Source organism: Drosophila albomicans, chromosome 2L, assembly GCF_009650485.2.
Source record: "Drosophila albomicans strain 15112-1751.03 chromosome 2L, ASM965048v2, whole genome shotgun sequence".
NCBI lineage: Eukaryota > Metazoa > Arthropoda > Insecta > Diptera > Drosophilidae > Drosophila > Drosophila albomicans.
This window is the reverse complement of record NC_047628.2, coordinates 23,406,385-23,429,858: the sequence shown is the minus strand read 5'-3', so window position 1 is coordinate 23,429,858 and position 23,474 is coordinate 23,406,385. Positions and strand designations below refer to the sequence as shown.

The 23,474-nt window shown below is 41.6% G+C and overlaps 14 protein-coding genes and 1 pseudogene across 14 annotated transcripts; 8 read left to right on the top strand and 7 right to left on the bottom strand.

The window, feature by feature from the left end:
- Window positions 1-30: 30 nt before the first annotated feature.
- LOC117565408 (ionotropic receptor 25a) lies at window positions 31-4,026 on the top strand. Its single transcript, XM_034244493.2, has 9 exons — window positions 31-256; window positions 473-622; window positions 685-960; window positions 1,017-1,455; window positions 1,529-1,643; window positions 1,720-1,965; window positions 2,061-2,653; window positions 2,717-3,232; window positions 3,291-4,026. The coding sequence occupies exons 1-9, from the start codon at window positions 151-153 to the stop codon at window positions 3,679-3,681; spliced, it is 2,832 nt and encodes a 943-aa protein (XP_034100384.1). The 5' UTR covers window positions 31-150; the 3' UTR covers window positions 3,682-4,026.
- Window positions 4,027-4,489: 463 nt separating this feature from the next.
- LOC117565591 (coatomer subunit beta-like) lies at window positions 4,490-8,127 on the top strand. The gene is given in 8 exon segments (XM_034244791.2): window positions 4,490-4,954; window positions 5,006-5,533; window positions 5,535-6,286; window positions 6,350-7,005; window positions 7,069-7,230; window positions 7,294-7,567; window positions 7,631-7,736; window positions 7,807-8,127. Coding segments are annotated over 8 exon segments (2,856 nt in total). The 5' UTR covers window positions 4,490-4,642; the 3' UTR covers window positions 7,873-8,127.
- Window positions 8,128-8,984: 857 nt separating this feature from the next.
- On the top strand, window positions 8,985-9,408 carry LOC117565598 (histone H4). Its single transcript, XM_034244798.2, has one exon. It carries the CDS (start codon window positions 9,046-9,048, stop codon window positions 9,355-9,357), a length of 312 nt encoding a protein of 103 aa, XP_034100689.1. The 5' UTR covers window positions 8,985-9,045; the 3' UTR covers window positions 9,358-9,408.
- Window positions 9,409-9,921: 513 nt separating this feature from the next.
- On the bottom strand, window positions 9,922-10,404 carry LOC117565594 (histone H2A). Its single transcript, XM_034244793.2, has one exon. It carries the CDS (start codon window positions 10,353-10,355, stop codon window positions 9,981-9,983), a length of 375 nt encoding a protein of 124 aa, XP_034100684.1. The 5' UTR covers window positions 10,356-10,404; the 3' UTR covers window positions 9,922-9,980.
- A 171-nt stretch (window positions 10,405-10,575) lies between these two features.
- Window positions 10,576-11,032, top strand: LOC117565596 (histone H2B). The gene has a single exon (XM_034244796.2). The coding sequence runs from the start codon at window positions 10,611-10,613 to the stop codon at window positions 10,980-10,982; it is 372 nt and encodes a 123-aa protein (XP_034100687.1). The 5' UTR covers window positions 10,576-10,610; the 3' UTR covers window positions 10,983-11,032.
- Window positions 11,033-11,389: 357 nt separating this feature from the next.
- On the bottom strand, window positions 11,390-12,304 carry LOC117565593 (histone H1-like). Its single transcript, XM_034244792.2, has one exon. The coding sequence runs from the start codon at window positions 12,250-12,252 to the stop codon at window positions 11,476-11,478; it is 777 nt and encodes a 258-aa protein (XP_034100683.1). The 5' UTR covers window positions 12,253-12,304; the 3' UTR covers window positions 11,390-11,475.
- Window positions 12,305-14,114: 1,810 nt separating this feature from the next.
- Window positions 14,115-14,541, top strand: LOC117565597 (histone H4). The gene has a single exon (XM_034244797.2). It carries the CDS (start codon window positions 14,174-14,176, stop codon window positions 14,483-14,485), a length of 312 nt encoding a protein of 103 aa, XP_034100688.1. The 5' UTR covers window positions 14,115-14,173; the 3' UTR covers window positions 14,486-14,541.
- Window positions 14,542-15,054: 513 nt separating this feature from the next.
- Window positions 15,055-15,536, bottom strand: LOC117565595 (histone H2A). Its single transcript, XM_034244794.2, has one exon. It carries the CDS (start codon window positions 15,480-15,482, stop codon window positions 15,108-15,110), a length of 375 nt encoding a protein of 124 aa, XP_034100685.1. The 5' UTR covers window positions 15,483-15,536; the 3' UTR covers window positions 15,055-15,107.
- Window positions 15,537-15,689: 153 nt separating this feature from the next.
- LOC117564270 (histone H2B) lies at window positions 15,690-16,159 on the top strand. The gene has a single exon (XM_034242973.2). The coding sequence runs from the start codon at window positions 15,738-15,740 to the stop codon at window positions 16,107-16,109; it is 372 nt and encodes a 123-aa protein (XP_034098864.1). The 5' UTR covers window positions 15,690-15,737; the 3' UTR covers window positions 16,110-16,159.
- Window positions 16,160-16,534: 375 nt separating this feature from the next.
- LOC117566082 (histone H1-like) lies at window positions 16,535-17,432 on the bottom strand. The gene has a single exon (XM_034245563.2). It carries the CDS (start codon window positions 17,378-17,380, stop codon window positions 16,604-16,606), a length of 777 nt encoding a protein of 258 aa, XP_034101454.1. The 5' UTR covers window positions 17,381-17,432; the 3' UTR covers window positions 16,535-16,603.
- Window positions 17,433-18,524: 1,092 nt separating this feature from the next.
- LOC117566085 (histone H3) lies at window positions 18,525-19,019 on the bottom strand. Its single transcript, XM_034245564.2, has one exon. The coding sequence runs from the start codon at window positions 18,993-18,995 to the stop codon at window positions 18,585-18,587; it is 411 nt and encodes a 136-aa protein (XP_034101455.1). The 5' UTR covers window positions 18,996-19,019; the 3' UTR covers window positions 18,525-18,584.
- Window positions 19,020-19,247: 228 nt separating this feature from the next.
- On the top strand, window positions 19,248-19,674 carry LOC117566095 (histone H4-like). Its single transcript, XM_034245567.2, is given in 2 exon segments — window positions 19,248-19,366; window positions 19,368-19,674. Coding segments are annotated over 2 exon segments (312 nt in total). The 5' UTR covers window positions 19,248-19,300; the 3' UTR covers window positions 19,614-19,674.
- Window positions 19,675-20,224: 550 nt separating this feature from the next.
- Window positions 20,225-20,672, bottom strand: LOC117566088 (histone H2A). Its single transcript, XM_034245565.2, has one exon. It carries the CDS (start codon window positions 20,612-20,614, stop codon window positions 20,240-20,242), a length of 375 nt encoding a protein of 124 aa, XP_034101456.1. The 5' UTR covers window positions 20,615-20,672; the 3' UTR covers window positions 20,225-20,239.
- Window positions 20,673-20,824: 152 nt separating this feature from the next.
- Window positions 20,825-21,292, top strand: LOC117566093 (histone H2B-like; annotated as a pseudogene).
- Window positions 21,293-21,659: 367 nt separating this feature from the next.
- Window positions 21,660-22,564, bottom strand: LOC117566081 (histone H1-like). Its single transcript, XM_034245561.2, has one exon. The coding sequence runs from the start codon at window positions 22,510-22,512 to the stop codon at window positions 21,736-21,738; it is 777 nt and encodes a 258-aa protein (XP_034101452.1). The 5' UTR covers window positions 22,513-22,564; the 3' UTR covers window positions 21,660-21,735.
- Window positions 22,565-23,474: the final 910 nt, after the last annotated feature.

Sequence of the window (23,474 nt, the reverse complement as noted above, 5' to 3'; positions counted from 1 at the left end):
GTGAATTGATTATCACCAAGGATACACATATGTCCACACATTGCAATCGTTCAATTGTCCAGCAATTGCTGGTCAGAAGTTTCAGTCAGTTCTCATTTGAAGTTCGGGCCGAGTGGTGCAAGTTGTGGTAACTGTGGATGCGCCTTTACAATGATAGACAAGTGGCTGAAGATTTTAAAGTATTTGTGGTTGCTGCAAGTTGTTGCAATCCCTTTGGATAAAGTTGCAGCACAAACGAGTCAGAATATTAATGTGTGTAAGTTCCTATGAAATCGATTTATATACTATACATACATACGTATATGCATATACATATCTCTCACAAGTCTTGGGTAAACACTAATTAAGTGCTTGGTTTTGAGTTGAGGTTGAGTATTTGGGGTGGTTGGGTTGACTTTGTGTAGATAAACAATAAGTATGGAATTACTGTCGTGTCCTTGCTTTAATGATCCACGTAACCCGTTTATACTAGTTTTCATCAATGAAGTGGACAATGAGCCAGCGACCAAGGCCGTTGATGTGGTACTCACCTATTTGAAAAAGAATCCCAGCTATGGTTTGTCTGTCCAAATTGAATCAATTGAGGCTAACAAAACCGATGCCAAAATATTACTGGAAGCAAGTGAGTTTTCATCTCTTTAATGGTCATACTATCAACTGATTCGAGCCACAATAATTTGCTAGTTTGCAACAAATATGCGGAAAGCATTGAAAAGAAACAAACGCCGCATTTGATCTTTGACACAACCAAATCTGGTGTTGCCTCTGAGACGGTCAAGAGTTTTACACAGGCCTTGGGTTTGCCCACAATAAGCGCCTCCTATGGACAGGAGGGTGATTTGCGGCAGTGGCGTGATTTGGATGAATCGAAACAAAAGTATTTGTTGCAGGTGATGCCACCAGCCGACATTATACCGGAAGCAGTGCGCAGCATTGTCAAGCGTCTCAACATCACCAATGGTAAGCGATCCTCTTCCTAAAGACTACACAAATTGTAGAGTAATCTCTTACTTCAGCTGCCATTCTTTACGATGATACCTTTGTGATGGATCACAAGTACAAGTCGCTTTTGCAAAACATACAGACACGTCATGTGATTACAGCCATTGCCAAGGATGGGAAACGGGAGCGAGAGGAACAGATCGAAAAGTTACGCAATCTGGACATTAACAACTTCTTTGTTCTGGGCAATCTGCAGTCCATACGCATGGTGTTGGAGTCTGTGAAGCCGGCGTATTTTGAGCGCAACTTTGCCTGGCATGCGATCACACAGAGCGAAGGCGAGGTCAGCAGTCAGCGTGATAACGCGACCATAATGTTCCTCAAGCCCATGGCGTATACGCAATATCGTGATCGTTTGGGTCTGCTGCGCACCACATTCAATCTGAATGAGGAACCGCAGTTGGCATCCGCTTTCTACTTTGATCTAGCGCTGCGCAGCTTTTTGGCCATCAAGTAACCATAATCTATAATTGGATAATTGGTCAATATTTATTTCCTATGTTTTGTTTTTGTTTTCATTTGCCAGAGAAATGCTGATGTCAGGCGCCTGGCCAAAGGACATGGAATATCTGAACTGTGACGATTTTCAGGGCGGAAACACACCTGAACGTAATATTGATCTCCGGCAATACTTCACACAGGTGTGTCTTTCATATATGCCCCAATTAGTTTGGTTATGGACATTTTTTTTGGGTTTTTTCTGTTTGGCTTACAAAGGTTAGCGAACCGACATCCTATGGCTCTTTTGACCTGGTCACGCAAGGAACGAAACCCTTTAACGGCTTCAGCTATATGAAATTTGAAATGGACATCAATGTGCTCCAGATACGTGGCGGCAGTTCGGTGAACAGCAAATCGATTGGTGTTTGGACAGCTGGGCTCGACTCGCCGTTAGTCGTCAAAGATGAGGAGCAGATGAAGAATCTGACTGCCGACACAGTCTATCGCATCTACACAGTGGTGGTAAGTACTGAATTCTTAACACTTTTTGGCAAGTAATTTGGTTAACAAGTGTTCAACAATTTGTTTTTCATCTAATATGTTTCCTAATCCCACAGCAAGCACCGTTCATAATGCGCGATGAGACAGCGCCAAAGGGTTACAAGGGTTACTGCATCGATTTGATTGATGAGATTGCGGCAATTGTGCACTTTGACTATGAGATACAGGAGGTGGAGGATGGCAAGTTCGGCAACATGGATGAGAAGGGCGAATGGAATGGCATTGTAAAGAAATTGATTGACAAAAAAGCTGACATTGGACTGGGCAGTATGTCCGTGATGGCCGAACGTGAGATTGTCATCGATTTCACGGTGCCGTATTATGATCTTGTGGGCATCACCATTATGATGCAGCGTCCGACATCGCCGAGTTCGTTGTTCAAGTTCCTCACTGTGCTGGAAACAAATGTCTGGCTCTGCATATTGGCTGCATATTTCTTTACCAGCTTCCTGATGTGGATCTTCGATCGCTGGAGTCCGTACAGTTATCAGAACAATCGGGAGAAGTACAAGGATGATGAGGAGAAGCGTGAATTTAATTTGAAGGAATGCTTGTGGTTTTGCATGACTTCCCTAACACCGCAAGGTGGCGGTGAAGCACCCAAAAATCTCTCTGGTCGTCTTGTGGCAGCCACTTGGTGGCTCTTCGGGTAACATTTTCTTTAAACGTTTCTTTGCACTTGTAATTTATACTTGTTCTCTTTTTACGACAGTTTCATTATCATTGCTTCGTATACGGCCAATTTGGCTGCCTTTTTGACAGTCTCCCGTTTGGATACACCGGTGGAGTCACTGGATGATCTGGCCAAGCAATATAAGATACTTTATGCTCCATTGAACGGCTCGGCAGCGATGACATACTTTGAGCGTATGGCGAATATTGAACAGATGTTTTACGAGATCTGGAAGGATTTATCGTTGAACGATTCACTCACCCCCTTGGAGCGTTCGAAGCTGGCTGTCTGGGATTATCCAGTTAGTGATAAGTATACGAAAATGTGGCAAGCCATGCAGGAGGCAGGACTGCCAGCCACATTGGAGGAGGCAGTGAAGCGTGTCCGCAACTCTAGCACAGCGACGGGTTTTGCCTTTCTGGGCGATGCCACCGACATTCGCTATCTGCAGCTAACCAATTGTGATCTTCAGGTGGTTGGCGAGGAGTTTTCCCGCAAACCATATGCAATTGCTGTGCAGCAGGGATCACATCTGAAGGATCAATTTAACAATGCGTAAGCTATTTAGACTCACTGATGGGGACAGTAATGTAATTCATATTCAATTTGCTAGCATATTGACATTGCTTAACAAGCGACAGCTGGAGAAACTCAAGGAGAAGTGGTGGAAGAACGATGAGGCGCAGGCCAAATGCGAGAAGCCCGAGGATCAATCAGATGGCATATCCATACAGAATATCGGTGGTGTATTCATCGTCATCTTCGTGGGCATCGGTATGGCCTGCATTACGCTCGTCTTTGAATACTGGTGGTACAAGTATCGCAAGAATCCACGCATCATCGATGTGGCCGAAGCCAATGCAGAGCGTCCCAACGCAAAGGATGGCGGTAAATTGGCCGATGGTGTTATACTAGGACATACGGGCGAGAAGTTTGAAAAGTCAAATGCTGCCCTTCGTCCTCGTTTCACACAATATCCGGCCACTTTCAAGCCGCGTTTTTAAGGAACCATCAAATATGTATGTATATCGAACCATTTTGAGGGAAATTATCGTACGGCATAAAATCATATACATAATTATTAAATTGACTTTGGTGCAAGGCTATTCCAAAGCTACTTATAAACCATCTGATAAATTTATACCATAATGGAAAAAACGATAATTTCCCGAAAAGGTTACGATATATTTAGATACGAATGGGTTTATGTAATATTTGAGCATCGCACACTGAGATCGTCTACGTCGTAACAATGCAAATGTTTTGCAAACCTTTTCACCATTTGGAGGCACTTTTAATCAATCTATGTCATTTCAAATAAATTCTATGTGTTTTACTTACTCATCTTATTCTTACCCTCTCTTGGAATATAGTACTTATTCGGTTTTATCTATGTATGTATTTCTAGGAGTTATCTTAAAAGATTATGTTCCACTACAGCATACTTATTTTATTGATATTTTGAAGCATTATGGGCTGAGGGGCTATTGGGTGGCACAATCGAGATGTAAATTAAGAATCATAATGGAGTGATGGATTATCTTTTATTTTCGAGTAGATAAATAATTGATAATTAATAGCAAAATGTCTCCATTAATAAACTAGTACAACAAATCTGCATCATTTATTAAATATTCAGTAAATTTCAAAAATCAATTTGACAAGTGGCAACGCTGCAAGTTAGCACAGTGGCAGCCTCAATGACGTGCTGGCGCCACCTGTCGACTTTTCGTTCACATTTTTTAACACTACTCACAGCTGTGCACTACAGTGTAACCAATTGTGGCATACGGCGATTCGGTCTGGTCACACCGATTATAAGCTCCAAAACAAATGACACGTCGAGTGAATTGGATGTTGGTGCCAGACAAATAGTAAAATAAATCACCTCGAATTTATACAAATTACTGTTTCAAACTTAGTTAAATTCGTGGACAGCATTGCCGTTTAACACCAATAGTCAAAATGAGTAATGTGCCGTGTTACACGATCATCAACTCACCGGATCTCGAGGTGCCGAACGAGATGCAACTGAAGCAAGACCTCGAAAAAGGCGACACGAATGTGAAAATTGAGACGCTGAAAAAGGTGATTAAGCTGCTACTAAATGGCGAACGTTATCCTGGTCTTATTATGACCATCATTCGCTTTGTGCTGCCGGTGCAAAATCATACGATTAAGAAGCTGTTGCTCATTTTCTGGGAGATTGTGCCCAAAACATCATCCGATGGCAAATTGCTGCAAGAAATGATACTCGTGTGCGATGCCTTTCGCAAGGTAAGTTAGCAAATCATCAACGCAGCTATCGATTCATTATTTATTGTTTAGGATCTGCAACATCCCAATGAGTTTTTACGCGGATCCACGCTGCGTTTTCTCTGCAAGCTCAAGGAGCCCGAGCTCCTTGAACCTTTAATGCCAGCTATACGCGCTTGTCTCGATCATCGTCACTCGTATGTGCGTCGAAATGCAGTGCTGGCGATCTTTACCATCTACAAGAACTTTGATTGGCTGGTGCCCGATGGTCCCGAATTGATTGCCACATTCCTGGATACACAGCAGGATATGTCGTGCAAGCGTAACGCATTCCTCATGCTTCTCCATGCGGATCAGGAGCGTGCCCTCAATTATTTGGCATCGTGTATCGATCAGGTGCAGAGCTTTGGTGACATATTGCAGTTGGTGATCGTGGAGCTCATCTATAAGGTGTGCCATGCCAATCCCGCCGAGCGTTCACGCTTTATACGCTGCATCTACAATCTCCTAAACTCCTCATCTAATGCAGTGCGCTACGAATCCGCTGGCACACTTGTCACCCTCTCGTTGGCGCCCACGGCGATCAAGGCAGCCGCTGGTTTGTTATATTGAGTTGATCGTGAAGGAGAGCGACAATAATGTGAAGCTGATTGTGCTGGATCGTTTGATTGCAATGAAGGAGAACGAGCATATGGAGAAGGTGATGCAGGATCTGGTGATGGATGTGCTGCGTGTGCTTGCCGCACCCGATATTGAGGTGCGACGCAAGACTTTGGCTTTGGCCATGGATTTGGTGTCTTCGCGCAATATCAACGAGATGGTTCAGGTTCTGCAGAAGGAGGTGGCCAAGACGCATAATGTGGAGCACGAGGATACGGGCAAATATCGTCAACTATTGGTGCGCACCCTGCATACGTGCTCCATCAAATTCCCCGATGTGGCCAGCCATGTGATTCCTGTGCTGGTTGAGTTCTTGTCGGACACTAATGAACTGGCTGCTATTGATGTTCTGATCTTTATACGCGAAGCCATACAAAAGTTTCCGGCATTGCAACCTCTGATCATAAAGCATTTGATTGAAGCCTTTCCACAAATCAAGTCCTCGAAGATACATCGCGCTGCTGTTTGGATATTGGGAGAGTATGTGGAGGGCGCACAAATCTTGGAGGTGATTGCGGCCATTCAGCAAACACTGGGTGACATTCCCATGGTGGATGCAGAGCAGCGGCGTTTGGCTGGTGACCAGAGCGAGGAACAGCAGCAACAGGGCGTTGTCAACAACACCACCAATAGCAGCAGCAAGGTCACCTCCGATGGCACTTATGCCACACAGAGCGCCTACAGCTTGGCACCGTAAGCTGTGACAACTAAAACTTGCAAGTAATTTAAGTATTATGACTCTATTCATTTTTATAGTGTTGCCAAGAAGGAGAAGCGTCCGCCACTGCGTCAGTATTTAATGGATGGTGATTTCTTCATTGGAGCCGCCCTTTCGGCTACCTTGACTAAGTTGGCACTGCGATATGCTGAACTACATCCGGATGCACGCACACAGAATCGTCTCACAACACAGGTGATGCTGATCATGAGCTCCATTTTGCATTTGGGCAAATCTGGTTTCCCCACGAAACCCATAACACACGATGATTCTGATCGCATCATGATTTGTTTGCGAACTTTGAGCGAGCGCACGCCCGAAGCTATTGCTGTTTTTATGCATGATTGTCGCGATGCTCTGGGCAAAATGTTAGATGCCCAGCATGAGGAAGATCAACGCCTGCTCAAGGAGAAACAACGTGTCACGGCTAAGGTACAACCAGATTCGCCTGTGAACTTTGCACAGCTCTCGAATGGACGCGACAATCAGCTGGGAGAGAATGTGTTCGAGTCGAGTCTGAATCAGGCTTTGGCTGGCACCAAGAACGCCCAGATCAACGACATTTCGTCGCCCAATAATAAGCTCAACAAGGTCACACAGTTAACGGGCTTCTCGGATCCCGTCTATGCAGAAGCGTATGTCAATGTTAATCAATATGACATTGTCTTGGATGTGCTAATCGTGAACCAGACAAGTGAGTGAAATCAATCAATTGAAATGCTCCTAAATGAGTTTGTTTCCTTGTTCAATTACGTAGATGACACACTGCAAAGCTGCACATTGGAATTGGCCACGTTAGGCGACCTGAAACTGGTAGAGCGTCCGCAACCCGTTGTGTTGGCTCCGCATGATTTTTGCAACATTAAGGCCAATGTGAAGGTCTCTTCTACCGAGAACGGTATCATATTCGGCAACATAGGTAAGGCTGTATTACTACCCCACTAAATGATCAGTAAATTGTAAAAATGTTGTGTCCTTACAGTTTATGACACAGCGCTGAATACAAATGTGGTGGTACTCAATACCATACACATTGACATCATGGATTACATAATCCCGGCCAGCTGCACAGACACCGAGTTCCGTCAGATGTGGCAGGACTTTGAGTGGGAAAACAAGGTCACGGTTAACACCAGCTTCACCGATCTGCACGAATATCTGAAGCATCTGCTCAAGAGCACGAACATGAAATGCCTGACGCCCGAGAAAGCATTATCAGGTCAATGCGGCTTCTTGGCCGCCAATATATACGCCAAGTGAGTGTCTCTTCTTACTCCTCTTCGACTTATACTATTAATTGTGTATTTTGCCTTTTGCAGATCCATTTTCGGAGAGAATGCATTAGCTAATCTCAGCATTGAGAAGCCAGTCGATGATCCAGATTCAAAGGTGACCGGCCATATTCGAATTCGTGCCAAGAGTCAGGTAGGTTTATTTGCTAATTTTTGCTATTATTATTTAATTACTAATTTATTTTCTATGACCATTTATTTAGGGCATGGCACTTAGCCTGGGCGATAAAATTAGCTCCTCGCAAAAGCAGGCGGTGCAGGTCGCCTAATATGTGAATAAATGTCACTTTACCTTTCTCTATCAACATGGTTTTCTTTGCGCCTTAGCCGCGCAATTTGATGGTTTTTGCTTCAAGTGTCCGCGTCTATTCCATATGTATTATTTTATAGCCATCTTCTTCTTTGCTCCTGAGGGGAATTCCTTTAGTTTATACATTATTAGCTTATCATATAAAACTCAATTTGTAAATGTAAAGAAATTAAATATACACTAATCGTTATTAAAAATAAACATCTTAAATAATTATTTATTTTACATTTACCATATCAGCTCAACTTCTTGGAATTCGTAAATATAAAAGGGCTCTAATTGAACTTTCTTTCTCTGGAACACTTAGGATTTATATACGAAAACATAAACCTTCTTTCAACAAACTTGTGGTCCTGAAAAGGACCGATTGTTTAATAATTTGATGCTTGACAAGCACAACGCACAACGTTGTCACAATTTAAGCACGTTCGCCACGAATACGTCTGGCCAGCTGAATATCTTTCGGCATGATGGTGACACGCTTGGCATGGATAGCGCACAAGTTAGTATCTTCGAACAGGCCAACCAAGTAGGCTTCACTAGCTTCCTGCAGTGCCATCACGGCAGAGCTCTGGAAACGCAGATCGGTCTTGAAATCCTGAGCAATTTCACGCACCAAGCGCTGGAAAGGCAGCTTGCGGATCAGCAACTCTGTGCTCTTCTGGTAACGACGGATCTCACGCAGGGCAACAGTACCGGGGCGATAACGATGAGGCTTCTTCACACCGCCGGTGGCTGGCGCACTCTTACGAGCCGCCTTAGTTGCCAGCTGCTTACGAGGCGCCTTGCCTCCGGTCGATTTACGAGCAGTCTGCTTAGTACGAGCCATTTTTATTTCACAATTTTTACTTCACACAGCAAATGTTAAAACACAATAATCGGACGAAGCGATTCGGCTCTCGTATTTATAGTAAAACTGGTGGTGGGTTGCCGAGCGAGAGCGAGAACGAGCGATCGGGTTGTTGCCATGCCAGCGTGCCAGCGTGTTAGCGTGCGAGCAGCACGTAGATACATATTGCTGACTCTTTCTGGTTTTTGTATCTTTGAGTATAAATAGAGGCGTTTGAGTCGGACCGAACAACAGTATCTTTCTGACTTCGGTGAGTGTAAAGTAAAATATTAAAAGTGAAAAATGACTGGTCGTGGTAAAGGTGGCAAGGGCTTGGGAAAAGGTGGCGCAAAGCGTCATCGCAAAGTGTTGCGTGATAACATCCAGGGTATCACGAAGCCAGCTATCCGTCGTCTAGCTCGTCGTGGCGGTGTGAAGCGCATCTCTGGTCTTATTTATGAGGAAACTCGTGGTGTGCTGAAGGTTTTCTTGGAAAACGTTATCCGTGATGCAGTCACATACACCGAACACGCCAAGAGGAAGACAGTCACAGCCATGGATGTTGTGTACGCTCTGAAGAGGCAAGGCCGCACTCTGTACGGTTTCGGCGGCTAAGAAAATTTGTATCTACTACAAAATGCAAACTTAAAACCCACATAAATCGGTCCTTTTCAGGACCACCAAAAAATTCATTAAAAGAGAATAAAATCAATATGTATATATTGTCAAAAATAAAGAAACTAAAAACTATATTTTGATTAACATTAGAGAATAACTCCCTCAAATTCATCCAGATTGCCCCTGTTATTCTGTAGAATTTAATTCTAAGATACAAATAAATAAATTTGTTCATTTGTGAGATGTTAATATTAAAAAAAAAAAAAACGCTGCAGCGCGTGTTGTACATTTTAAAATACTTTTTGACACAACTGTACCTCGTGTACACTGCAGATACTTTGTCCATGTGAAGATCAAAATATTCAAATACTTTTTGACACAACTGTACCCCTTGTACAGAGCAGATACTTTGCTCTTGTAAAGATCGGAATTGGAAAGTCATTTTTGACGCAACTGTACCTCGTGCGCCATGTAGATACTTTGCTCAAGAATGAATGAATATAAATATAATTATTTTTGTATATTAGAAAGATTATTCTCTTTAGTAAATTTTTGGTCGTCCTGAAAAGGACGTTTTGGGTTTTGGTTGATTTGTTTTATATGCGAGTTTGAATTTGAATTTAAGCCTTCTTTTCGGTTTTCTTGGGCAAGAGAACAGCCTGAATATTAGGCAAAACACCGCCCTGGGCAATGGTGACACCCGAAAGCAGTTTGTTCAACTCCTCATCGTTGCGGATGGCCAATTGCAGATGACGAGGGATAATCCTAGTCTTCTTGTTGTCACGGGCTGCGTTACCAGCCAACTCCAAAACTTCAGCGGCCAAGTACTCCATCACAGCAGCCAAGTACACAGGAGCACCAGCACCAACACGCTCGGCATAGTTGCCCTTGCGAAGCAGACGGTGAATACGGCCAACGGGGAACTGAAGACCAGCGCGGTTGGAACGAGACTTTGCCTTTCCCTTAACTTTGCCACCTTTACCACGACCAGACATTTTTATTATTATTTGTTACTTCACTGTTTCACACACAAAACTCGAATGTTGCTGCCACATGCAACCATTGCCAGCTATTTATACTTTTTCCAGCTACCTACTCGTTCCGTTAAGGGATGACAGCTGGTGCTGAAAACCGGTCGCGTTGAGAGCTCGTCTAACGGAAAGCGTTGCTACAATAAAAGTATAAATTGGACGTGTTTTGGATCTCTAGAAAAATATCAGTGAAGTGAATTTTTAAAGTGAATTTGAAAAATGCCGCCCAAGACTAGTGGAAAGGCAGCCAAGAAGGCTGGCAAAGCGCAGAAGAATATCACCAAGAATGACAAGAAGAAGAAGCGCAAGAGGAAGGAAAGTTATGCCATCTACATCTACAAAGTGCTGAAGCAGGTCCATCCTGACACCGGTATCTCATCGAAGGCAATGAGCATCATGAACAGCTTTGTGAACGACATTTTCGAGCGCATTGCTGCCGAGGCCTCCCGTTTGGCTCACTACAACAAGCGCTCGACTATCACCAGTCGGGAAATCCAAACCGCTGTCCGTCTCTTGCTGCCTGGAGAATTGGCCAAGCACGCTGTCAGTGAGGGAACCAAGGCTGTCACCAAGTACACGAGCTCGAAGTAATTCGATTTCTTTGCACAACCTACACACCTAAAGTAAAAGGCCCTTTTCAGGGCCACAAATTACCTATCCAAAGAGTTGAAATTTAAATATAAATATTAATAATAGTGCATAATGAAGGTATACCTAAAAATACGGCGTTAGACCAGCATTTACAAATTTTCAACCGAGACGGGACTGTACTTTTTTGGTTTAGTGAGAACAGAGAACTTCATAAGAGGTATTGCGTGTTGTCGAAAGGTTGAGTTTCTTATATTACTATTGTTGCTATAGGGATTTTTTATTTAGCTACCTGGCTCACGCCTTAAATGATGCTTTGTGTTAAAAATACGATTCTGTTATAGTCATAAAAGTCATCTCTTAATATCACATAACTTGAAAACTCATTTCTCTTTTGATATAAAATTAGTAGCCCTGAAAAGGGCTTTGTTAAATAACAAATTTCATAGTCTTGAAACTTGTGCACGACAATCTTCAATGTCCTTGTGCTCTCTTCTTATTTCTTGGCTGCAGCTGCAGTTTTTGCCTTGGGTTTCTTAGCAGCCACTGCGGCTTTCTTTGGCGATGCTGCCGCTGCTGCCTTCTTTGGCTTCGGCTTGGCAGTTGCGGTCTTGGGCTTTGGTGCTTTTGGCTTTGCAGCACTCGACTTGGCCGCCGCCTTTGCTGTTGTGGGCTTGGCTTTTACTGTACCACTCTTCTTGGCCTCCTTAGCCTTTGCTTTCTCAGCCTTCTTCTTTTCAGCGGTCTTCTTGGTTGCTACAGCTTTGCTTGGTTTCTTCTCAGCGGACCCAGCTGCTTTCTTCGCCTTGGTGCCGGCAGTCTTCTTCTTAGCTGCTGCTGCTGATGCAGCGACCTTCTTCGGTTTCTTCTCCACTGAGGCAGCCTTGGCTTTTGGCTTCGGATCCTTTTTGGCAGATGCAGACAATTTGAACGAACCAGATGCGCCCTTGCCTTTAGCTTGGATAAGTTTTCCACTAGCAACAGCGCTCTTCAGGTACTTCTTAATGAATGGTGCCAATTTCTGGGCGTCGCACTTGTATGTGGCACTGATGTACTTCTTGATTGCCATAAGCGACGAGCCACCACGCTCCTTTAGGTTCAGGATTGATGCGTCCACCATTTGCTGAGTTGGAGGATGTGATGGAGGAACTGCCGGCTTCTTCACTTTCGATGCAGATGCTGCTTTCTTGGCAGCCACCTTTTTCTCGGCTGCGGGTGTCGCTGGCGGGGCAGCCACAGGAGATGCGGATGTTGCAACTGCGGAGTCTGACATATTTCACTTCACTTTGTTTTGCTTTACTTTCACACTAAAATCAATTTTAACGGAATTTACAGTTGGTGGTTGAATTTGGTTGGTCACCCGATTTTGTGAGAATCGAGTAGAAAGGCGCAACGCGAATGTTTACAGCGGTGAACGTTTCCGCCAAACAAGTTTGCCATTAACCTATTCTTTATTTAATATTTACTATAGTTAATAGTTTGATATTTTAATAGTTATGTATCGAAATATTTGCTTAAATATTCGAACAACCAAATAAAATTAATTGCATTCATCTACAATTACTCACTGTGTTTAAAATTTCACCTTAAATTCAACTTTGTGTCTACACAAAAACAATTATCATATAAAAACTCAATTTATAAATATAAAAACAATAAAAATACAATATTTGAATCTGAAAACAAGTTCTTTGAACAATTATGTTGTTAAATGTATTATTTAATATAAATATAATTTATTGCTCATATTTTTAATTTTGGTTCAAACTTGACCATGTACAGTGAAAACCAAGCGACCTCATAGAGTTATAAGCTATTGAAAATTGATATGGAAAAATCGAAATAAATGTAAAAAATAGAATTTTTAAATATATTACTTATTTAATATAATTTTCTTAACGATTTGTTCAATATCTACAAAATTCTATCATTTTAATATGCATTTCATTCGTATTAAACCATCTTTACCATTAGACAGTACAAAGTAAGTACAATCATATGTACATACATAACATTCAACGTATGAAGAGTGTAATGCAAAAGAAATTTAATAAATATTTACGTTCTCGTATTATTATTCATTTAAATGTATTATTTTATTCATATACACTGATCTATAATAAATTATTAAATTATTTAATGTATCTTCTAGAGAAATTGTCACTGGTTTGAAGTGTATCTTTCTTTCAATATGCAGTATTGTTTGGCAAATAAAACCACATTTCAACAGCGTAACAGCGACGGCGCTATTTTCATTAGCTAAATTTTATTTAATATAAATGTAGATACAATAGTATCTGAGAATCATTAAGCACGCCCTTATTTATATATATTTTTAACTTGTACATTATTTTAATATAATACTAAAGTAATTAAAGAAAAATGTAAATCTTCTTTCAATAAAATTGTGGTCCTGAAAAGGACCGATTGTTTGATAATTTGATGCTTGACAAGCACAACGCACAACGTTGTCACAATTTAAGCACGTTCGCCACGAATACGTCTGGCCAGCTGAATATCTTTCGGCATGATGGTGACACGCTTGGCATTGGATAGCGCACAAGTTAGTATCTTCGAACAGGCCAACCAAGTAGGCTTCACTAGCTTCCTGCAGTGCCATCACGGCAGAGCTCTGGAAACGCAGATCGGTCTTGAAATCCTGAGCAATTTCACGCACCAAGCGCTGGAAAGGCAGCTTGCGGATCAGCAACTCTGTGCTCTTCTGGTAACGACGGATCTCACGCAGGGCAACAGTACCGGGGCGATAACGATGAGGCTTCTTCACACCGCCGGTGGCTGGCGCACTCTCTACGAGCCGCCTTAGTTGCCAGCTGCTTACGAGGCGCCTTGCCTCCGGTCGATTTACGAGCAGTCTGCTTAGTACGAGCCATTTTTATTTCACAATTTTTACTTCACACAGCAAATGTTAAAACACAATAATCGGACGAAGCGATTCGGCTCTCGTATTTATAGTAAAACTGGTGGTGGGTTGCCGAGCGAGAGCGAGAACGAGCGATCGGGTTGTTGCCATGCCAGCGTGCCAGCGTGTTAGCGTGCGAGCAGCACGTAGATACATATTGCTGACTCTTTCTGGTTTTTGTATCTTTGAGTATAAATAGAGGCGTTTGAGTCGGACCGAACAACAGTATCTTTCTGACTTCGGTGAGTGTAAAGTAAAATATTAAAAGTGAAAAATGACTGGTCGTGGTAAAGGTGGCAAGGGCTTGGGAAAAGGTGGCGCAAAGCGTCATCGCAAAGTGTTGCGTGATAACATCCAGGGTATCACGAAGCCAGCTATCCGTCGTCTAGCTCGTCGTGGCGGTGTGAAGCGCATCTCTGGTCTTATTTATGAGGAAACTCGTGGTGTGCTGAAGGTTTTCTTGGAAAACGTTATCCGTGATGCAGTCACATACACCGAACACGCCAAGAGGAAGACAGTCACAGCCATGGATGTTGTGTACGCTCTGAAGAGGCAAGGCCGCACTCTGTACGGTTTCGGCGGCTAAGAAAATTTGTATCTACTACAAAATGCAAACTTAAAACCCACATAAATCGGTCCTTTTCAGGACCACCAAAAAATTCATTAAAAGAGAATAAAATCAATATGTATATATTGTCAAAAATAAAGAAACTAAAAACTATATTTTTGATTAACATTAGAGAATAACTCCCTCAAATTCATCCAGATTGCCCCTGTTATTCTGTAGAATTTAATTCTAAGATACAAATAAATAAATTTGTTCATTTGTGAGATGTTAATATTAAAAAAAAAAAACGCTGCAGCGTGTTGTACATTTTAAAATACTTTTTGACACAACTGTACCTCGTGTACACTGCAGATACTTTGTCCATGTGAAGATCAAAATATTAAAATACTTTTTGCACTGTACCTCTTGTACAGAGCAGATACTTTGCTCATGTAAAGATCGAAATTTGAGTCATTTTTGACGCAACTGTACCTCGTGCGCCATGTAGATACTCAATTGCTCAATTTCTGAATGAATGAATATAAATATAATTATTTTTGTATATTAGAAAAATTATTCTCTTTAGTAAATTTTTGGTCGTCCTGAAAAGGACGTTTTGGGTTTTGGTTGATTTGTTTTATATGCGAGTTTGAATTTGAATTTAAGCCTTCTTTTCGGTCTTCTTGGGCAAGAGAACAGCCTGAATATTAGGCAAAACACCGCCCTGGGCAATGGTGACACCCGAAAGCAGTTTGTTCAACTCCTCATCGTTGCGGATGGCCAATTGCAGATGACGAGGGATAATCCTAGTCTTCTTGTTGTCACGGGCTGCGTTACCAGCCAACTCCAAAACTTCAGCGGCCAAGTACTCCATCACAGCAGCCAAGTACACAGGAGCACCAGCACCAACACGCTCGGCATAGTTGCCCTTGCGAAGCAGACGGTGAATACGGCCAACGGGGAACTGAAGACCAGCGCGGTTGGAACGAGACTTTGCCTTTCCCTTAACTTTGCCACCTTTACCACGACCAGACATTTTTATTATTATTTGTTACTTCACTGTTTCACACACAAAACTCGAATGTTGCTGCCACATGCAACCATTGCCAGCTATTTATACTTTTTCCAGCTACCTACTCGTTCCGTTAAGGGATGACAGCTGGTGCTGAAAACCGGTCGCGTTGAGAGCTCGTCTAACGGAAAGCGTTGCTACAATAAAAGTATAAATTGGACGTGTTTTGGATCTCTAGCAAAATATCAGTGAAGTGAATTTTTAAAGTGAATTTGAAAAATGCCGCCCAAGACTAGTGGAAAGGCAGCCAAGAAGGCTGGCAAAGCGCAGAAGAATATCACCAAGAATGACAAGAAGAAGAAGCGCAAGAGGAAGGAAAGTTATGCCATCTACATCTACAAAGTGCTGAAGCAGGTCCATCCTGACACCGGTATCTCATCGAAGGCAATGAGCATCATGAACAGCTTTGTGAACGACATTTTCGAGCGCATTGCTGCCGAGGCCTCCCGTTTGGCTCACTACAACAAGCGCTCGACTATCACCAGTCGGGAAATCCAAACCGCTGTCCGTCTCTTGCTGCCTGGAGAATTGGCCAAGCACGCTGTCAGTGAGGGAACCAAGGCTGTCACCAAGTACACGAGCTCGAAGTAATTCGATTTCTTTGCACAACCTACACACCTAAAGTAAAAGGCCCTTTTCAGGGCCACAAATTACCTATCCAAAGAGTTGAAATTTAAATATAAATATTAATAATAGTGCATAATGAAGGTATACCTAAAAATACGGCGTTAGACCAGCATTTACAAATTTTCAACCGAGACGGGACTGTACTTTTTTGGTTTAGTGAGAACAGAGAACTTCATAAGAGGTATTGCGTGTTGTCGAAAGGTTGAGTTTCTTATATTACTATTGTTGCTATAGGGATTTTTTATTTAGCTACCTGGCTCACGCCTTAAATGATGCTTTGTGTTAAAAATACGATTCTGTTATAGTCATAAAAGTCATCTCTTAATATCACATAACTTGAAAACTCATTTCTCTTTTGATATAAAATTAGTAGCCCTGAAAAAGGGCTTTGTTAAATAACAAATTTCATAGTCTTGAAACTTGTGCACGACAATCTTCAATGTCCTTGTGCTCTCTTCTTATTTCTTGGCTGCAGCTGCAGTTTTTGCCTTGGGTTTCTTAGCAGCCACTGCGGCTTTCTTTGGCGATGCTGCCGCTGCTGCCTTCTTTGGCTTCGGCTTGGCAGTTGCGGTCTTGGGCTTTGGTGCTTTTGGCTTTGCAGCACTCGACTTGGCCGCCGCCTTTGCTGTTGTGGGCTTGGCTTTTACTGTACCACTCTTCTTGGCCTCCTTAGCCTTTGCTTTCTCAGCCTTCTTCTTTTCAGCGGTCTTCTTGGTTGCTACAGCTTTGCTTGGTTTCTTCTCAGCGGACCCAGCTGCTTTCTTCGCCTTGGTGCCGGCAGTCTTCTTCTTAGCTGCTGCTGCTGATGCAGCGACCTTCTTCGGTTTCTTCTCCACTGAGGCAGCCTTGGCTTTTGGCTTCGGATCCTTTTTGGCAGATGCAGACAATTTGAACGAACCAGATGCGCCCTTGCCTTTAGCTTGGATAAGTTTTCCACTAGCAACAGCGCTCTTCAGGTACTTCTTAATGAATGGTGCCAATTTCTGGGCGTCGCACTTGTATGTGGCACTGATGTACTTCTTGATTGCCATAAGCGACGAGCCACCACGCTCCTTTAGGTTCAGGATTGATGCGTCCACCATTTGCTGAGTTGGAGGATGTGATGGAGGAACTGCCGGCTTCTTCACTTTCGATGCAGATGCTGCTTTCTTGGCAGCCACCTTTTTCTCGGCTGCGGGTGTCGCTGGCGGGGCAGCCACAGGAGATGCGGATGTTGCAACTGCGGAGTCTGACATATTTCACTTCACTTTGTTTTGCTTTACTTTCACACTAAAATCAATTTTAACGGAATTTACAGTTGGTGGTTGAATTTGGTTGGTCACCCGATTTTGTGAGAATCGAGTAGAAAGGCGCAACGCGAATGTTTACAGCGGTGAACGTTTCCGCCAAACAAGTTTGCCATTAACCTATTCTTTATTTAATATTTACTATAGTTAATAGTTTGATATTTTAATAGTTATGTATCGAAATATTTGCTTAAATATTCGAACAACCAAATAAAATTAATTGCATTCATCTACAATTACTCACTGTGTTTAAAATTTCACCTTAAATTCAACTTTGTGTCTACACAAAAACAATTATCATATAAAAACTCAATTTATAAATATAAAAACAATAAAAATACAATATTTGAATCTGAAAACAAGTTCTTTGAACAATTATGTTGTTAAATGTATTATTTAATATAAATATAATTTATTGCTCATATTTTTAATTTTGGTTCAAACTTGACCATGTACAGTGAAAACCAAGCGACCTCATAGAGTTATAAGCTATTGAAAATTGATATGGAAAAATCGAAATAAATGTAAAAAATAGAATTTTTAAATATATTACTTATTTAATATAATTTTCTTAACGATTTGTTCAATATCTACAAAATTCTATCATTTTAATATGCATTTCATTCGTATTAAACCATCTTTACCATTAGACAGTACAAAGTAAGTACAATCATATGTACATACATAACATTCAAACGTATGAAGAGTGTAATGCAAAAGAAATTTAATAAATATTTACGTTCTCGTATTATTATTCATTTAAATGTATTATTTTATTCATATACACTGATCTATAATAAATTATTAAATTATTTAATGTATCTTCTAGAGAAATTGTCACTGGTTTGAAGTGTATCTTTCTTTCAATATGCAGTATTGTTTGGCAAATAAAACCACATTTCAACAGCGTAACAGCGACGGCGCTATTTTCATTAGCTAAATTTTATTTAATATAAATGTAGATACAATAGTATCTGAGAATCATTAAGCACGCCCTTATTTATATATTTTTAACTTGTACATTATTTTAATATAATACTAAAGTAATTAAAGAAAAATGTAAATCTTCTTTCAATAAAATTGTGGTCCTGAAAAGGACCGATTGTTTGATAATTTGATGCTTGACAAGCACAACGCACAACGTTGTCACAATTTAAGCACGTTCGCCACGAATACGTCTGGCCAGCTGAATATCTTTCGGCATGATGGTGACACGCTTGGCATGGATAGCGCACAAGTTAGTATCTTCGAACAGGCCAACCAAGTAGGCTTCACTAGCTTCCTGCAGTGCCATCACGGCAGAGCTCTGGAAACGCAGATCGGTCTTGAAATCCTGAGCAATTTCACGCACCAAGCGCTGGAAAGGCAGCTTGCGGATCAGCAACTCTGTGCTCTTCTGGTAACGACGGATCTCACGCAGGGCAACAGTACCGGGGCGATAACGATGAGGCTTCTTCACACCGCCGGTGGCTGGCGCACTCTTACGAGCCGCCTTAGTTGCCAGCTGCTTACGAGGCGCCTTGCCTCCGGTCGATTTACGAGCAGTCTGCTTAGTACGAGCCATTTTTATTTCACAATTTTTACTTCACACACAGCAAATGTTAAAACACAATAATCGGACGAAGCGATTCGGCTCTCGTATTTATAGTAAAACTGGTGGTGGGTTGCCGAGCGAGAGCGAGAACGAGCGATCGGGTTGTTGCCATGCCAGCGTGCCAGCGTGTTAGCGTGCGAGCAGCACGTAGATACATATTGCTGACTCTTTCTGGTTTTTGTATCTTTGAGTATAAATAGAGGCGTTTGAGTCGGACCGAACAACAGTATCTTTCTGACTTCGGTGAGTGTAAAGTAAAATATTAAAAGTGAAAAATGACTGGTCGTGGTAAAGGTGGCAAGGGCTTGGGAAAAGGTGGCGCAAAGCGTCATCGCAAAGTGTTTGCGTGATAACATCCAGGGTATCACGAAGCCAGCTATCCGTCGTCTAGCTCGTCGTGGCGGTGTGAAGCGCATCTCTGGTCTTATTTATGAGGAAACTCGTGGTGTGCTGAAGGTTTTCTTGGAAAACGTTATCCGTGATGCAGTCACATACACCGAACACGCCAAGAGGAAGACAGTCACAGCCATGGATGTTGTGTACGCTCTGAAGAGGCAAGGCCGCACTCTGTACGGTTTCGGCGGCTAAGAAAATTTGTATCTACTACAAAATGCAAACTTAAAACCCACATAAATCGGTCCTTTTCAGGACCACCAAAAAATTCATTAAAAGAGAATAAAATCAATATGTATATATTGTCAAAAATAAAGAAACTAAAAACTATATTTTGATTAACATTAGAGAATAACTCCCTCAAATTCATCCAGATTGCCCCTGTTATTCTGTAGAATTTAATTCTAAGATACAAATAAATAAATTTGTTCATTTGTGAGATGTTAATATTAAAAAAAAAAACGCTGCAGCGTGTTGTACATTTTAAAATACTTTTTGACACAACTGTACCTCGTGTACACTGCAGATACTTTGTCCATGTGAAGATCAAAATATTAAAATATACTTTTTGACACAACTGTACCCCTTGTACAGAGCAGATACTTTGCTCTTGTAAAGATCGAAATTGGAAAGTCATTTTTGACGCAACTGTACCTCGTGCGCCATGTAGATACTTTGCTCAATTTCTGAATGAATGAATATAAATATAATTATTTTTTGTATATTAGAAAAATTATTCTCTTTAGTAAATTTTTGGTCGTCCTGAAAAGGACGTTTTGGGTTTTGGTTGATTTGTTTTATATGCGAGTTTGAATTTGCATTTAAGCCTTCTTTTCGGTCTTCTTGGGCAAGAGAACAGCCTGAATATTAGGCAAAACACCGCCCTGGGCAATGGTGACACCCGAAAGCAGTTTGTTCAACTCCTCATCGTTGCGGATGGCCAATTGCAGATGACGAGGGATAATCCTAGTCTTCTTGTTGTCACGGGCTGCGTTACCAGCCAACTCCAAAACTTCAGCGGCCAAGTACTCCATCACAGCAGCCAAGTACACAGGAGCACCAGCACCAACACGCTCGGCATAGTTGCCCTTGCGAAGCAGACGGTGAATACGGCCAACGGGGAACTGAAGACCAGCGCGGTTGGAACGAGACTTTGCCTTTCCCTTAACTTTGCCACCTTTACCACGACCAGACATTTTTATTATTATTTGTTACTTCACTGTTTCACACACAAAACTCGAATGTTGCTGCCACATGCAACCATTGCCAGCTATTTATACTTTTTCCAGCTACCTACTCGTTCCGTTAAGGGATGACAGCTGGTGCTGAAAACCGGTCGCGTTGAGAGCTCGTCTAACGGAAAGCGTTGCTACAATAAAAGTATAAATTGGACGTGTTTTGGATCTCTAGCAAAATATCAGTGAAGTGAATTTTTAAAGTGAATTTGAAAAATGCCGCCCAAGACTAGTGGAAAGGCAGCCAAGAAGGCTGGCAAAGCGCAGAAGAATATCACCAAGAATGACAAGAAGAAGAAGCGCAAGAGGAAGGAAAGTTATGCCATCTACATCTACAAAGTGCTGAAGCAGGTCCATCCTGACACACCGTATCTCATCGAAGGCAATGAGCATCATGAACAGCTTTGTGAACGACATTTTCGAGCGCATTGCTGCCGAGGCCTCCCGTTTGGCTCACTACAACAAGCGCTCGACTATCACCAGTCGGGAAATCCAAACCGCTGTCCGTCTCTTGCTGCCTGGAGAATTGGCCAAGCACGCTGTCAGTGAGGGAACCAAGGCTGTCACCAAGTACACGAGCTCGAAGTAATTCGATTTCTTTGCACAACCTACACACCTAAAGTAAAAGGCCCTTTTCAGGGCCACAAATTACCTATCCAAAGAGTTGAAATTTAAATATAAATATTAATAATAGTGCATAATGAAGGTATACCTAAAAATACGGCGTTAGACCAGCATTTACAAATTTTCAACCGAGACGGGACTGTACTTTTTTGGTTTAGTGAGAACAGAGAACTTCATAAGAGGTATTGCGTGTTGTCGAAAGGTTGAGTTTCTTATATTACTATTGTTGCTATAGGGATTTTTTATTTAGCTACCTGGCTCACGCCTTAAATGATGCTTTGTGTTAAAAATACGATTCTGTTATAGTCATAAAAGTCATCTCTTAATATCACATAACTTGAAAACTCATTTCTCTTTTGATATAAAATTAGTAGCCCTGAAAAGGGCTTTGTTAAATAACAAATTTCATAGTCTTGAAACTTGTGCACGACAATCTTCAATGTCCTTGTGCTCTCTTCTTATTTCTTGGCTGCAGCTGCAGTTTTTGCCTTGGGTTTCTTAGCAGCCACTGCGGCTTTCTTTGGCGATGCTGCCGCTGCTGCCTTCTTTGGCTTCGGCTTGGCAGTTGCGGTCTTGGGCTTTGGTGCTTTTGGCTTTGCAGCACTCGACTTGGCCGCCGCCTTTGCTGTTGTGGGCTTGGCTTTTACTGTACCACTCTTCTTGGCCTCCTTAGCCTTTGCTTTCTCAGCCTTCTTCTTTTCAGCGGTCTTCTTGGTTGCTACAGCTTTGCTTGGTTTCTTCTCAGCGGACCCAGCTGCTTTCTTCGCCTTGGTGCCGGCAGTCTTCTTCTTAGCTGCTGCTGCTGATGCAGCGACCTTCTTCGGTTTCTTCTCCACTGAGGCAGCCTTGGCTTTTGGCTTCGGATCCTTTTTGGCAGATGCAGACAATTTGAACGAACCAGATGCGCCCTTGCCTTTAGCTTGGATAAGTTTTCCACTAGCAACAGCGCTCTTCAGGTACTTCTTAATGAATGGTGCCAATTTCTGGGCGTCGCACTTGTATGTGGCACTGATGTACTTCTTGATTGCCATAAGCGACGAGCCACCACGCTCCTTTAGGTTCAGGATTGATGCGTCCACCATTTGCTGAGTTGGAGGATGTGATGGAGGAACTGCCGGCTTCTTCACTTTCGATGCAGATGCTGCTTTCTTGGCAGCCACCTTTTTCTCGGCTGCGGGTGTCGCTGGCGGGGCAGCCACAGGAGATGCGGATGTTGCAACTGCGGAGTCTGACATATTTCACTTCACTTTGTTTTGCTTTACTTTCACACTAAAATCAATTTTAACGGAATTTACAGTTGGTGGTTGAATTTGGTTGGTCACCCGATTTTGTGAGAATCGAGTAGAAAGGCGCAACGCGAATGTTTACAGCGGTGAACGTTTCCGCCAAACAAGTTTGCCATTAACCTATTCTTTATTTAATATTTACTATAGTTAATAGTTTGATATTTTAATAGTTATGTATCGAAATATTTGCTTAAATATTCGAACAACCAAATAAAATTAATTGCATTCATCTACAATTACTCACTGTGTTTAAAATTTCACCTTAAATTCAACTTTGTGTCTACACAAAAACAATTATCATATAAAAACTCAATTTATAAATATAAAAACAATAAAAATACAATATTTGAATCTGAAAACAAGTTCTTTGAACAATTATGTTGTTAAATGTATTATTTAATATAAATATAATTTATTGCTCATATTTTTAATTTTGGTTCAAACTTGACCATGTACAGTGAAAACCAAGCGACCTCATAGAGTTATAAGCTATTGAAAATTGATATGGAAAAATCGAAATAAATGTAAAAAATAGAATTTTTAAATATATTACTTATTTAATATAATTTTCTTAACGATTTGTTCAATATCTACAAAATTCTATCATTTTAATATGCATTTCATTCGTATTAAACCATCTTTACCATTAGACAGTACAAAGTAAGTACAATCATATGTACATACATAACATTCAACGTATGAAGAGTGTAATGCAAAAGAAATTTAATAAATATTTACGTTCTCGTATTATTATTCATTTAAATGTATTATTTTATTCATATACACTGATCTATAATAAATTATTAAATTATTTAATGTATCTTCTAGAGAAATTGTCACTGGTTTGAAGTGTATCTTTCTTTCAATATGCAGTATTGTTTGGCAAATAAAACCACATTTCAACAGCGTAA